A 16,102-nucleotide genomic window follows, 5' to 3' on the forward strand; every position below is an offset into this window, starting at 1 on the left:
TTTTACTTCAGACTATATTTTCTCTTCTAAGTTCATTCAATCAACAATACAAAAATTATTTGAAAACAAATATACCATCATATGTACTCCAATTTATTTAAATAATACTCAAAATTGTATAAAAAATATTTGAATGTTTTTTCAAAAAATAAAAAGGAAAAGAGAAGGTGAAATATCATTAATCTTTTAAATGTAAAAACATAATAATAAAATTTTAAAAAGGGAAAATTGTATAAAATAGCAAACTATTAATTCAAATTAAATCTTATAACCACAGTTTGATTTAATTGTGACCCGTAGCAAACAGTTGTCATTCGCCTTTCTCCCTAGGTTTCTCGCTCGCCACTCTCGGCAGTCTCTCCCTTGTCTCTCTCGCTTTTATACAAACACAAATGTATAAAATGCATTTGTGTTTGTATAAAGCAAGAGAAAATTGTATATACAAATACGAATACATATATATATTTTCGTCATATACACTTATAATTATACAAATACAGATCTTCCCCTACCCAATTCTCTTTTGCCTTTCTCTCTGTCTCGCTTTATACAAACACAAATTATACAAATTACAATGTATAATTTGTGTTCTATAAAGCGAGCGAGCGAGAGAGATTTGATATACAAATATTTTATTCGATTCAATTGCATACAAATTTAAATTTTATGCAGATATACAAACACATAAAATTGAATTGAGAGGCTACCAACGATTTATACAAATGAGAGGCTGCTAGCGATTTATACAAATTGCCTACCAGTGAAATTATACAAATCTGAAGCTCCTGCCAAAGAGTTATACAATCTGATGCTCCATAGCAAACATAAAGTTTGCTATGGAGCGCAATTATACAAACTATAACTATAACATACAAATATGATTTTTTATATTTGTAATATGTGAAAGTTGCTCAAAATATAAGTATTACTATAAAAATGATACTCCCTTTGTCCAACAATACTTGTTTGAGTTTGCACACTTCTTAAGAAACTATAAATAAAAGAGTAATTTTACTATATTATCCTTTGAATATAATAAATATAATGTCTTGAAAAGTGTAATAGAGAAATGACTATAATTAATGACGAGAGTAAATCAAGAACTAAGTGTAAAATAATCCAATTTCATAAAGTGGGCAAATATTGCTGGACATTCCAAAATATAGTACAGTAGACAGGGGCGGCTCTAAGGCTTGGCCAGTGAGGCCATTGCCTTAGGCCTAAAAAATTTAAAGGCCCCAAATTTGTTTAAATTATTATTATTAATTTGATTATATATTAATATAATTTATATAAATAAAATTGTTATTGTATATTTTTTATTATTATTTGTTTGAGAATATTTTTTACCAATAGGTTCATAAATTCTCATAATCTTTTTACTCATTAGTTGATATATTTGTTTTAACTTCCAATTTTAAATTTTATCCTTTTTATATAGGAACTAAGTTATATATATTGATAACATAATGAATTTTTTTCAATTTTTTCTTAGACTACGTGAACATAAAAATATTCATGCACAAATTTCCTTTTCGTTTTTAATTTAATATATTATATGAAAATTTTATAATTTGTTTTAGATATTCACGTGCTACTTAATGAAATGAATTATATCATTTAAAAAGAATTATATCATTTAAATTGATCTGAAATTTGGATATTTTTGTTAGTATCCATGCTCAAAACTTCAACTATTAAGTTATGTATGTTCTTTTCTTTTTCTTATTTGTGATGATAGCCAAATTAAAATTACAATTTGAGTTTTGAAGCTTAACATCGATAATCCATCACTTTTATTTTTTGTACTCTTCTTCCTTTCTTTCTTTTTTTTGTGTAAAAATTGATATTTTTTGTCTTAAATGATTAATCTATTGTGTAGAAAATAGATTTTATTGTTAATGTATAAATTTTATAAAATAAATTTAAGGATCTCTTAATATGATTTTGCCTTAGGCCACGAGATTTGTTTAGAGTAATTTTCTTTGTCCACTGTAGTGAAGAGAAGTTAATTTTATATATATATATATATATCATTTTGTATATTCACTTGCAACTTTTGCATGTTGGAGCATTAAAGAAAATGTCAGCATTATTACATGATTTCAGTATTTCTTCTTTTCTGCTTATCTTAGTCCTCTGCTCTCTAGTACAAATCATTGAAGCACAAGGTTACAGTCGTCGTCTTCCTCAACAAGAAAGTAATCTTTCTCATTCTTCGCATATAAAGTTTGAATCTTTACCGAAAAATAAAATCCATGATTATGAGTTGTTGTTGCAACCCAATGATAAAGATTTCACTGTTTCCATTAAAGCTGATAAGATTTTGAAACTGTATACTACTTTTATGGTTTTGCAGAGAATGCTCTGAAAGAAATAGCAGAGCAGTTGGGTAAAAAGGACTGGGATTTTGAAGTGAATCCTTGTAATGGCAGCACAGATTGGATTACACCAATAACTGACAAGAAATCGAAGTATATCAACAATGTAACCTGCATCTGCTCTACCCCTGATAGTTTCTGTCATGTACAAACCATGTGAGGCTTCTTCCATTGGCTCTTTTTCATTTACCCCCAATTTCTTTGATGGTCACTCAACTCAACTGAGGATTCTTCTATCAAAAAGTCACTCAACTTTCTATTATAACCTTAAAATCACTTTAACTTTTTGATGGTCACTCAACTAAGGTTGTAAGTTACCATCTAGATATTATCTCAATTCTTCATTATGGGTGTTTTTGGTACTAGGAAAATGCTTTCTAAGTCACCTTCAATTTCTTGAAGTATTCTTTTCAAAGAATAGATATTTGGGAAAAAGTTTGAGAAAATGTTTATTTATGTCATCTATTACTGTTTGAGAAAAAGCTTATTCGTACCATTATTTCTTAACTCTGATTTTGCAAAACCATTTTTACCTCAACAAGACTCCAAACAACTTTTAATACTTTTCAATTTAGATTTTTAGATTAAGGGGTCGTTTGGTAGAGTGTATTAGGAAAAATAACGCATGCATTAGCAGTGTGTATTACTAGTACCTTGTTTGGTACTCTTTTCCAACCTATATATAACTAATGCTTGCATTAGTTATACACTCTATTGTGTATTAAGGTGTGTATTGCTAATACCATAGATTTCTAGGTATTAGCAATGCAATGGTTTTAATGCATGCATTAGATTAACTAATGACAAAACTACCCTCTAATAATAATAATAATAATAATAATAATAATAATAATAATAATAATAATAATAATAATTATTATTATTATAATTATAATTATAATTATAATAATTATTATTATTATTATTATTATTTTTGTAAAAGAATGTGGGGGTATTTTTGTAAACAAATATTTTTTTAATAGTCTTTATACAAGGCTTGCTATTTCCAATACATTAAACCAAACAATGTATAAGAAATAATGCAAGCATTACTAATGCTTGCATTACTAATACATCATATTCAGCATTATTCTTATACACTCTACCAAACGACCCCTAAATGTACTATTTTTGCTTCTTAATCCTCAAGAAGGGAAGAACATCAACTTCCAAAGTTCAATTCTTACGAAATCACCTCAAATTTCGGTCATGTCATTAATCTTTTTTTAAAAATGAATAACCAAAATTCTAAAATCATTTGTGGAGTTGAAAAAATCCACCCGTATTTTAAAAAAATATTCTAAAAAAGTGGAAATCATTCCCAAAATTCTGAAAATATGTTTTGATTCGTGTTTTTGTTGTTGTTTTTGACCCTAGATCTTTGTTCACTAGTGTTTTTTGAGTCTATGTTCAATATTCACGTGATTTGGAGTTGTGGAGAAAATTCTGCCATTAAAGGATATTGTTAAGTTTTGAAACTTTGAGGAAATTTCAATGAGTCTTGTTGAGTTAAGTTGAATTCGAGCTCAAAAGATTTTGAGTTTTGGTATCTAGCTCGGAGGGAGGCTACTCTTGAAATTTGAGATGATTTCGTGAAAAATTGAAGAAGTTAAAATTTTGATGGTTCTTGATGTTCTTCATACGTTTCTTGATGTTCTTGATAAAGAAGAAGCAAAGAGTATATTTGTTCAAGAATCATAATTGAAAAGTGTTAAAAATTGTTTGGTTTCTTATAAACAATGGTTTTGGTAAAACCAGAGTTAAAAAAAAAAGGCATGGATGAGCCTTTTTTCTCAAACGACAATGACATAAATGAGCCAAACTTTTAACGAATGAAATAAATAAGCATTTTCTCAAAGTTCTATTTGAGCCTTTTCACTAGATATTTTTCACCAAAAGGAGATTAATCCAAACTCTTATTCCTAATCAATTGCTTTAACCAACAGTACTTATTCACTATTACTATCAGGAAAACATTGAACACCTGATATGAGTAGCATAACACCTACCTTTATACCCCTGAACACTATAACACACCATATATGTTCCTTCCTATATGTCAAACCATTGTTTAATGGCTTATGAGAGCATATCATTGCAATAAACAATAAGTTTCCTAATGATGAGAATATTGAAACCATTCAGTGTTAGTCATGGGATATGGTTTCTACATGTCTAGATTAAAATTGGCTACATGAAAGTTCAGCTGACTAAGAAATTCCTCAAAAGAAAAGCTAGCTGAATTTCTCTTTGTCTATTTAATAACTTCATTTTTTTGATTAATCAGTATGTTTGATTTAGTCAATTTTTCTGGAACCAGTCTGATTAGCACATGGTGATCTGAAAATTTTGAACTAATAACAACCTTTGCTTCAGATTTGGATAATGTAAAGCAAACAGGATTTCTTCTAATATCTTCTTATAATGTTAACAGATTACTCAAAGGACAAGATCTTGCAGGTGTTCTCCCTCCCTCCCTGGTCAAGTTACCTTACCTCAAGAGAATGTACTGTTTAACTGACTTGGAAGTTGGATCTGTACTTTCAAACTCTTAGGAGTTTTTTTTTTTTTTTTAATCATTATGATTATCCTTTGCCTGAGATATATATTGTTCAACATCTGTCCTGCAGTGATGTCTCGCGCAACTATTTGAGTGGTACTATTCCCCCTGAATGGGCATCTATCAAACTGGAATATATGTGAGCTGCACTTGAATTGCACTTTAAATTTTAGACATTACATACAAAAGGTCCCTTTAATTTGAACTATCCAATAATTCATGGTTTTCAGGTCTGTTATGGTGAATCGACTCTCTGGGCCAATTCCTAATTACTTGGGAAACATGACTACACTACTTTATATGTATGTTCTCTTGGATTTCACCACACTCATGAGGATAAGTAGTCTTTATTTTAACATTATTGAGCTGGACTGCAAAACTTTCAGGAGTTTGGAAAATAACATGTTTGATGGAACTATTCCAAAAGAACTCGGAAACATGGTTAATCTGCAGACCCTGTAAGGCCTTCCTAACTAGCCTCCTTTAGATGAAAAATGAATGGTTTTAGAATATCTTGACCAATTAGTTGCCTTTTGCTTTGGGCAGCATTCTCAGTTATAATAATCTCACAGGTAAGTTGCCCGAGGAAGTCAATAAACTCACAAAATTAACAGAACTGTAAGTACTACTGAATATACTTTCGATATAATGTCCTCTAGGTCCTATTGTTTTTCTGAATTCTCCTTCTTTCCCTTTTGGCATCAATGCAGTAGGCTGAGCGGTAACAACTTCACTGGAATACTTCCTAGCTTTGAGAGTTTGAAAAACCTTACGGAATTGTGAGCATTTCCACACCATTTAATGCGTATAAGCTAGTATTTTCTAGTTAACTTTAAATTATATCAGACTTCATGCTTGGTTAACAGAGAGATTCAAGCTTCAGGTTTTGAAGGACCTGTACCACCAAGCATTTCTGTCTTGACTGAAATGAAGGAATTGTGAGTTGTTTTCTAGGTTGCATACTTTCTTTTGTTGCTTATTATGGTGTGCCCTTTTATTTGGTTGGGATTTTATATTAATATGATGTCTTTACAGAAGAATCAGTGACTTGACTGGAAGTGCGTCAAAATTTCCGCCACTAGAGAACATGACCGGCCTAAATAAATTGTAAGTAATTCTCTTGAATTTGCTTTTATACATTAATGGTTCCATTACTTTCCATAGTTCTCTTTGCTGAAACTAATTTGTGACTGCAGGATGTTGAGGAATTGCAATTTATCTGGGGAGATTCCTTCTTACCTAGCTAATATGACTCAATTGAGTATTCTGTAAGTTTGCCACCTACTTTCACTCTAATTTGTTATCTTTCTCCCTTCCATACACAGCTGTTTTAACAGAATCATGCATGCCATGTTTGTGGGCCTTCTCTTTTATTGTCGCGAATTCTGCTCAGTGTTTAGACTAGGAAACAGAAGGAGGGGTTATTGAAATTGAGTCTTAATTAAATGTTAACATCCTTGTAGTTCTATTTTCAGAGGATACAGCACTTCTAGAGTAATTAACTCCAACATTTGTGACCCTTTAGTTGCACAGGTTTATGCATGGTTTCTACTATATATATTCTTTTGCTGATTGATTGTATTCTTTCCGTCTAGAAGATCAACGGCAATTTCTTGGCTCACTTGACATTAAAACATGGTTTTGTTAGCAGCATGCCGAAATTCTTTCATTACTTTATCTTAAAAATATTCTTCATGCTATAGGTATTAAGTTGGTAAAGTATTGTTTCTGGATTGAATATGGTTATTGTTTTGGGGCAGAGATCTAAGCTTCAACAGGCTTGAAGGACAGATCCCGGATCTGGAGCGCCTGCAGAACTTGTAAGTGACATATGATAGAATTTAAACCTAAGACGTGGATGCCAATGTGCTGAGTCTTCAAACACGTTTATTGCAAAGAAATTTTAGTATCTGACATTTTATAGGTTATTAGAGCTTGATTCATTTATTTGAAGTTTTTTTATTCAAATTGATATTAAATCTTTTGCTTCACAAGGTACCTGACAAGCAATAGACTTACTGGACCGATTCAAGATTGGATAAAACAGAGAGATGCCAAATAGTAAGTTAATTACTTTTGATAAACATGGTTTTCTTTATTCCAATGAGAATGCTAGATTCTCTTTATCTCAAGAACTTGAGATTCTATACACATATCGTATCCCTAAAAGAATTTCTTTTTGTGCAACACACTTAGCTTGTTGATTCTGTTATGTACCATTTGCAGTTATATAGATCTGTCTTACAACAACTTCAACGAGAACTCCGAGCCAACTACTTGTCGGGATACCGTGTATGATCCTTGAACCTTATGAATTATCAGAAACTCATTTTTTGTTACTGAGGCACCAGCTGTTGTTATCTCTAAGCTACATTTCCTTCTTCTTATCAGAAACTTGTTCAAAAGCTATAACTCAACAAAAAAGTCGTAAGTTATTTAACTTGTCTTATAGGACGCTTGATGCATAGTTTTTCTCTTCAGAGAATTATCAACTGGTTTTTGCCTGCTGACCCTTCTTTCCAACTTGATGCAGAGACCTTGGGAAATGCTTGTCAAGTCATCCTTGTTCAAAGAGTAAGTTTATCTTTCTACAAGACTCATTCATTTTCTCTCTATCTAAGATTTTGTTTTCATAAATTTCACTTATATATATACTAGATCTGGGAGCGTGCATTGCACGTTTATCCCAAAATACTTCATATAAATTTTGTATTGCAAATGACATATATCTTTTTTTTAAAAGAATATATATTTGATTATTAAATTGACTAAAAGTGTATAAAGTAAAAATAACTAACTATTGCACAAATTCAATATTCAAATAAGGATACTAAAATACCATATGCTAGGCTAATGTATACAAAGCAACAAATCATGGTAAATTCTCAATAATAACAACAACACAACATTAGAAAATTTGTACAATAACAACAAACAAGAAACATAACAATTAAACTAAACAAATAAAAGGAGACGAGAGAAGAGAGCATAGATATATATTTTTTTTTTTGTAATTGGTTTAAGTGTGTACATTATTGTGTCAAATGTCACTATTTATATGATAGTATTGAGGAACACAATGAGTTGTCATGAATATGAGATTAATCCATTTGAGATTATGGTGAGAGATAGGAGTAAAACCATAATAAATATAATCAGGGAGTATATTTACATAATGAAGAATTAGTGGTAATAAAATTTATGTGTACTAATATGATGATTTGCTATTTACTATGTAATATTTAATTAATTAAATAATTTATAACATTTAAATGTAATGTATGAGTAAAAATCTAAGGATAAAATATGTAAAAAAAAAAATTAAAAATATTAAATGTGTAATGGAAAATCATTACGATAATTATTAAGAAATTCATAGCAACTATCATTACGAAAAACCATCACTATTAGTACGTGAAAGATGTAAAGATTGTAGATTTTTTTCTTGTTTTCTTGCTAATAATAACTTACTATTTAATAATGAGTATTGAATTGTACGTCTAGCTAGACATAGGAGTGCTAATTACCATAATACGAAGAGTCAAAATTCATGAATCCCAAAATAAATATTAAATAAAAAAACTATTTTAAATAATTTCAAGATAATAAATTAATAGTTAAGGGGTATTTTTGTAATTCAACTTTTGACTTAGATTCTTCCCACTTTTAGTATAACTAATTTCTGGACACGTGTCTCATGCTAATTAATATAGTTGTAATGTAATATTATTCATTTGTCATGTAACAAAATGAGATACATGCTTGGGAGTTATTCTATTTCTTCACGAAGATAGCAACTTTAGGTATGATACTAATAATGTTTTAAAAATAAATATCTATACTAAATTAGAAGTGAGAGGCCACAAAGCATCCAAAAATGACACTAAATGAAACCAATAAAGTAGGATTTAAAATCAGACTCATGAAATATATACATACTTATGAATTTGGTTCAGTAGCTATTCCCAAAGTGATATTTTTTGGAGCAAACTAAAAATATAAAGTGTGTGAAATAAATAAAATAAAAAATATTATCTATACACATTATTTCGTAAACACAAGCCATATTTAAGCAGTAAACAGAAACTGAACTTGTTCAAAGGGAAAAAAATAGTATTACCTTATGCTGGGGAAAACTCAACAAATAAGAGGGTGATAGTAATAGCTTTTTGTGTAGTCTAACAGAAGAGGAGTAAGAATAAAATGATAAAGAAATTTGACAGGGTGGTAACTTTATAAAGTGCAAAGAATATAAAAAGGGTATAGAGTATTTAACTGATTGAAGTTTAAAAGACAAAGGATATAAATGTTGTAATATGAAAAGTTTGATACATTAGTTAAATGATCAGGACAAAGTGGTTATTTTTAATATGATTAGGGATATTTTTGTAATTCAACTTTCAACTATAGAGCTTCCTACTTTTAGTATAATATAACTAGTCTCTGGGCACGTGCGTTGCACGTGTGTCCCATGTGTAATGAGTAATAAAATGCAATAATTATAAATTAATCTTTAAAAATTTGATAAAAAAAATCAAATGAGTGACGTATTTTAATTAGTATTTATAATTAAATTTCTTTTAAGGAATCAACAATAAATTTGAAATGTTAGTAATAGTTAGCAAACGTCCAATAAAGTCAAAAATGACTAACTTGAGCTAAAATAAAAATGTAGACTTGCTACAATTAGAAATTCATAGAAAATTAAAGTATAGAATTCTAATGGAGAGAAAGCGTAAAAAAAGAAGAAAAAAATACAACATATATATCATTTTTAAAACTTTAATCATAGCAATATGAATGAAAAGAAATACATAATCAGTATATTATTTTTCGAGTTGTCGATATCTTCTCCCATAATTAATGAAGATTCAAGAGTCCTCTTCATTGAGTCAAACTAAAACATAAATCAAATAGCACAATAATAATACACGTGTCTCTCTATTATAATTATAAAATAAAAAGGATAATCATAGGAAGGTAGATGTTTCATGAAATGATGAATTTATATAGATAAAAATGGAGGAATATCAAAGATATCTTAAAGTTATAAATTAAATATTGAAGGTTATAAATATGAAAAATATGAGAGTTATGAATATTATTATTAAGAGTAGCAATTGAACAAGCAATTAGATATGAATTATGAAAGTGAGTATTTAAAGCAAATAAAGAAGATAAATAATTAATAAATAAAAAAGAAAAAAAGTGTAGTGCAAGTATTTGCGTGTAGAATCTTTGCTGGTGAAATAACCCACACTAAAAAGTTTCTTTTCTTAAATACCTTTGAAATAAAACTAATAACAACCAAGTTAATGAGCCTTCTGATTTTTTAATTGGGCATACAAAAGTTATAACTTTAAATAAGTGATGAGTTTTGACCTTTTAAATATAAAGTTGCAATTAAGGGACTGTGCGTGAGTTTAATAGTGACTTTTAAAATTCTATGTATTGATTTGAGTTAAATGGGACAAAGAACGGCAAATGAGGAATATATATATATATATATATATATATATATATATATATATATATATCGAATAAATTAAAAGAGATAAATAAAAAATCATTACCAAGAAAAAATGTAACTAATTTAGTTATTAAAAGGGTAAAAATGTCTAACAATTTCTTTGTCTTTTAACTTTTGATTTAACACTTTTCATTTAATATTAATATAATAATAATATGATATGATTATAATTTAATATTTAATTAATTAGTTATTTTATAAAAAAAAAATTAATGTAGGGGTAAAATAATGATTCAACTTCCCATGTAATTTTTTATAGATCTGTTAAAATGATTTTAACTTTAGGGGTAAAATAATAATTCAACTTCCCATGTAAATTTTTATAGATCTGTTAAAACGATTAAACTTCTATTAAAACATGTATGATTTGAACTTTGGTTAGTAGTTCGTAAAGAATGAGTTACAAATGATTAATTTGAGCATAAAAAAAACTTACAACAATCAAAAGTTAATAGAAAACTAAATTAAATAAGTCTAATGGAGAGAAGACAGAAAAAATAAACAAAGAAAACAAAATAAAAACATACATATCCTTCTCAAGACTTTAATCATGAAAATATAAATGGAAAAAAGAAATATTTAGAATTTGTACATAATTTTTCAAATTCTTAGCTACGCTGCTCCCATAACCAATCAAAATTTAAGAGACTTCTTCATCATGTCAAACTAAAATATGAGTCAAATAAATAATAGTGATAAGTGTTTCACTATTCTAATGAAAAGGACGCTTTTGGGTAAGGATGCCATGAAATAAACAAGATGAATTATATAAAGAAAAATAAAGGAATACCAAAAGATATCTTAAAATTTTAAATTAAATAATTTGAGGTTATGAATACGAAAAGCATGAGAGTTATAAATATTAAGAATATCAATTGAATAAATAATTAGATATGAGTTATGAAAGTAACTATTTAAAGCAAATAAAAAAAAATAAAAAAATAAAATAAAAAGATTATTCACCAAAAAAAAGGAAGAAAAAACACTTAAAAAAAAGAAAGAAAACGTGGGGCAGAGGGGAAGGATCTGTTATTATACGGAGAAGAGGAAAAGGTCACTCATAAAAGTTACTAATAAAGAATCGGGAGGATTAATGATATGCTGTTACACAAGATATTGGGATAATGGTCTGAAAAATACTCAATTTTGGTTGGATTTGTTGTTGCGATACTAAACTTTCATGAGGACCTATTACCTCCCTAGACTATTTAATACAGTATTTTAAACATATATATTTGCCCACGTGAACATATAAAATAATGCAAAATTATAAATAGTAATGTGTACACGTGTGCACATATATACCTTTAAAATACACTATTAAATAGTTTAGGGGGTAAAAAGTATTGTATTAAATAGTCTAGGAGGTAATAAGTCCTTATGAAAGTTTAGTATTGCAACAACAAATCCGACCAAAGTTGGGATATTTTTCAGACTCTTCCTAAGATATTTAAGGGATAATTATTTATTATTTATAAGTAAATAAAGCAACTGCTAAAAAAATGAGGTAACTATTGGATAAATATATGAATTTGTAATATTTTAAAATCTTCTCACTTTTATTATTTAATATAATAATATGATCCAATTAGTATTTATTATTTAATTAATTAGATATTTTGTAATATTTTTTGTTTAGTATAGAGATAAAATGAGGCTAATATGAAAACGAAAAGAAGTAGAAGAGATATAATTGCATAATTAATTTATCATAGTGATTATTATCTATTTATCATTTAATTTTTTTGTACATCAAAATAAATTAATAATTTAGTTTTTAGAGTTTATAAGGGAATAATTTATTTCTTTATTGATGTCATTATTATTGTAGTAACTTAACTTTATAGGGATATTTTGGTATTTTAATTTTCAATTTTTTTTGCTCTCACTTTTAGTAATATGATGATATGATACAGTACATTTTTATTTTTTAATATATATAGTACATCAAATTCTTGTTGATAATGGAGAAAGAGGGAACTTGAATTTCATTTCATATTGTGTCTGTCATGTTACATAGAGGCAAAGTTAGATAATTTGTTTTTATTTTATGCAGATTGGTCTTCGGTGCACATAAACTGTGGTGGAGAGAGTGTGACAATAGGGGACATCACTTACGAATCAGATGAAGATTCCGCAGGTGCTGCAAAGTTTGTTTACTTGAAAGAGAGCTGGGGATCCAGCAACACCGGGGACTTCTGGGATCGTCCCATAGCATTGAACGAGTACAAGGCAACTAATGTATCTTCCATTAAGGGAATTAACAGTGAACTATACACGGCTGCTCGGCTCTCAGCTTTATCTCTAACTTACTATGGACGTTGTTTAGCAAATGGAAACTACACTGTGACACTACACTTTGCAGAGATTGTTATAAGAGATAACCGATCTTTCCAGAGTCTCGGAAAACGGATGTTTGATATCTATGTTCAGGTCAATTAAATATTAATCTGAGTATTATTGAGTCAAGGTTTAGGTGCAGTTTGCTAACAATTTAACTGGATGCAGGGTGAGAGGGAGCTCAAAGATTTCGACATTACAACTGCTGCTGGAGGCGTTGATAAACCTTTGACAAGAAAGTTCAATGCAGTTGTAGAAGATGGCATTCTAGAAGTGCGCTTTCAGTATGCTGGGAAAGGAACAACAGCTGTCCCTAGAAGAGGAAGCTATGGCCCTTTAGTTTCTGCCATCTCTTTTGAAGCTAGTAACACTACTATTACCCTTTGGTTCACTTATTAATTTCTCTTAGACACTTTATTCTATTATATTACCTTGGTGGCCTTTTACATGATGAAATTGTTTCCACAAGTGAATTATTCGCAGAGAAAAGACTTCATCTAAGATTATAAGTATAAAAACAAATGTACGTACATTTTACGCTCTTCCTCTTCCTTTTTCTATATCATAGATTCCAAGCCCTCTTCAAATCACAAAAAGATGGTTTACATCATTGCTGGAGCAGTGGCGTCCTCATTAGTTCTCCTTTTTACAATATTCTTTGTTGCTTGGAGGAGAAGCAGAAACAGGATATCAAAGGAAGAAGGTGATGCTACAGATGACCAGCCTATTTTGTGTCTTACCATAGTTGATTTCCTGAAAAGTTATTATCAAAATAAAATGATGGATTTTGAAAACAAGAACATTATGGAGATGCGCATTTCATACAAGTACATGATTATATGGAAGTGTACACATTTTAAATGTTTGTTTTTTTCCTGTATATGTACAGAATTAAGAGGACTGGATCTACTGACTGGTGTATTTACCATCAGACAAATCAAAGCCGCGACAAACAACTTTGATGCTGCAAATAAAATTGGGGAAGGTGGTTTTGGCTCCGTCTACAAGGTGCATCTCAATCTGATCACTCAAAAGCTTTCTGCTCTTTCTCTCTCCACATACCAATGCCTCATCCCATGCAGTCATTTACATACACATGCAAGGAGAGGAAAATCCAAGATTTTAAAGAGTTGCCAAAAAAGGGAAGATATTCTTTTTGAAATTGACCAAAAAGGAAAGTAAGACAAACAAATTGAAACGGATGAAGTATAATTTTAAAGTTTTTTCACATATTACTACAGTAAAAATAAAAAAAGATGGGTTCAATTGAAACCATCTACAAAACTGTAGGTCCTCCGTCCACTGCAGGGCACACTACAACCATTTACCTTGACCCTTTTTCGTTTAGCTACAACATCTAGAAGTGGATGTTATGCATGTATAGACAGCCATGACCTGTTTATTTCTTCTTTGTTTTTAATTAATTAGCAGGGTACACTACTGGATGGTACGGTCATTGCTGTTAAGCAGCTTTCATCCAAATCAAAACAAGGGAACCGCGAGTTTGTGAATGAGATAGGTATGATCTCTAGTTTACAGCACCCAAATCTTGTCAAACTATATGGATGTTGTGCTGAGGGAAATCAACTTCTATTGGTGTATGAGTACTTGGAGAACAATAGCCTCGCCCGTGCTTTATTTGGTAATTTACTATCCTTGCTCATTGTTTTCAGTTACAACTTACAAGTCAAACAGAAAATAAGCTTAATGAAATAAGAAGAAATATTGCTCGTTCGCAATTCATGAAAGAGTTCAAAATGAGAGAAGGTATGCATAGATTCTTAGTTCTCATTAAAATGCAGGTCCAGAAGAACATCATCTCCAAATAGACTGGCCAACAAGGCAAAAAATCTGCATTGGGATAGCAAAAGGCTTAGCTTTTCTACACGAGGAATCGTCATTAAAAATTGTTCATAGGGACATCAAAGCAACAAATGTACTTCTTGACAAGGAACTAAACCCAAAGATCTCTGACTTTGGTCTGGCCAAACTTGACGATGAGGATAAAACACATATCAGCACTAGAATTGCTGGAACCATGTGAGTTTTCTGACAAGTTCTTTTATTCATGTTTATGTTTTGTGTTCGTTGAGTAAGAAAGGCACAGTAGGGTTAATTCTACATTTCATAAATTTCTGCAACGGCACCAGAACGTTGCAGCGTAAACTGATTGATGTACGTCCGTATGTTGTTTTCATCCATGCAGCATATATACATTTAAGATTGCTAGAACCCTTACATTCTCTCTTTCTTGCATTTTCGATATCTTATACAAGGTAACTTGCAATAGTTTACATATTCTTAACCAAAAAGGGTGGTGAAGTTACAAGGACTAGAACATAATCGCTTGGCTTCCCTCAAAGAAGGCTCATTTGGAAGCTTGATCATATTTCTGGTGTTGATTGCATTACTTCAATTTGAGTGATAGAAATGGTTTCTGGCCTCTGTATCCCTTCAAATCTTAAAGTTTCTTCCAATGAACTTAATTTGTATCTCATCACAATCAGCCATTCTTCATATACTGAAACATCAAGCATGAATCTAAAGTTTTACTCTGTTCTGCAGAGGATATATGGCACCTGAATATGCACTATGGGGCTACTTAACCTACAAAGCAGATGTCTACAGCTTTGGAGTTGTTGCGTTAGAGATTGTTGCTGGGAAGAACAATATGAAATATCGCCCCAATGAGAAATTTGTTTGCCTTCTAGATTGGGTAACAAATCATTGTCCCTGATATCAATTCCTATGTTCCAAACTTTTGAACTAGTATCTTTGCATTTTGTTCAGGCCCTTGTTCTAAAAAGGGAAGGAAAACTGATGGAACTAGTAGATGAAACATTGAGTTCAGATTTCAAGAAGGATGAGGCTCTAAGGATGATAAACGTAGCTCTGCTATGTACCAATACATCTCCAGCACTTAGACCAACCATGTCTGCAGTAGTCAGCATTCTTGAAGATCATCTTGACCTTCCTGAGTTTAGCTTGGAATCAAGATCCCATGATGATGATGATGAACTCAAGTTTCAAGGGTTAAGAGACAAGTATGACGAGATGCGGAGCTTGAGCGAAAGTTAAGCACTTACTCATTCATCCAACACTATAAGAAGAGAGTGCTCTTCCACTACATCTGAATCGGGTTAAATAAATTCACAGTCAGATCAATATTGTGAAACAAAGAGTAACATATTATTTTAGGACTATATATGTGATGTGAGGTAAAAAGTTTCCTTGAACTGATAGAAAGTGTTCAAAATACGTGAATAGCCTATATAGATACTACTTTGGAGG

General features: G+C 30.2%; 1 protein-coding gene across 3 annotated transcripts in view; it reads left to right on the top strand.

Moving 5' to 3' along the window:
• Positions 1-16,033, top strand: part of LOC125836627 (probable LRR receptor-like serine/threonine-protein kinase At1g07650) — a 42,313-nt gene extending 26,280 nt beyond the window's left edge. Inside the window, exons 20-24 of one of the 3 annotated variants that reach the window (XM_049515824.1) lie at positions 13,701-13,819; positions 14,243-14,453; positions 14,614-14,851; positions 15,377-15,527; positions 15,602-16,033. In XM_049515824.1, coding sequence (XP_049371781.1) covers positions 13,701-13,819; positions 14,243-14,453; positions 14,614-14,851; positions 15,377-15,527; positions 15,602-15,889 — 1,007 coding nt within the window. In that variant the 3' untranslated portion in view covers positions 15,890-16,033. The remainder of the gene's footprint in view (positions 1-13,700; positions 13,820-14,242; positions 14,454-14,613; positions 14,852-15,376; positions 15,528-15,601) is intronic. The other 2 variants (XM_049515823.1, XM_049515821.1) reach the window with 2 other exon arrangements.
• The last annotated feature ends 69 nt before the right edge of the window (positions 16,034-16,102 follow it).

This window comes from Solanum verrucosum, unplaced genomic scaffold (genome assembly GCF_900185275.1).
Source record: "Solanum verrucosum unplaced genomic scaffold, falcon-dt-bn FXZP01000278.1, whole genome shotgun sequence".
In the NCBI taxonomy this organism is placed as follows: Eukaryota; Viridiplantae; Streptophyta; class Magnoliopsida; order Solanales; family Solanaceae; genus Solanum; species Solanum verrucosum.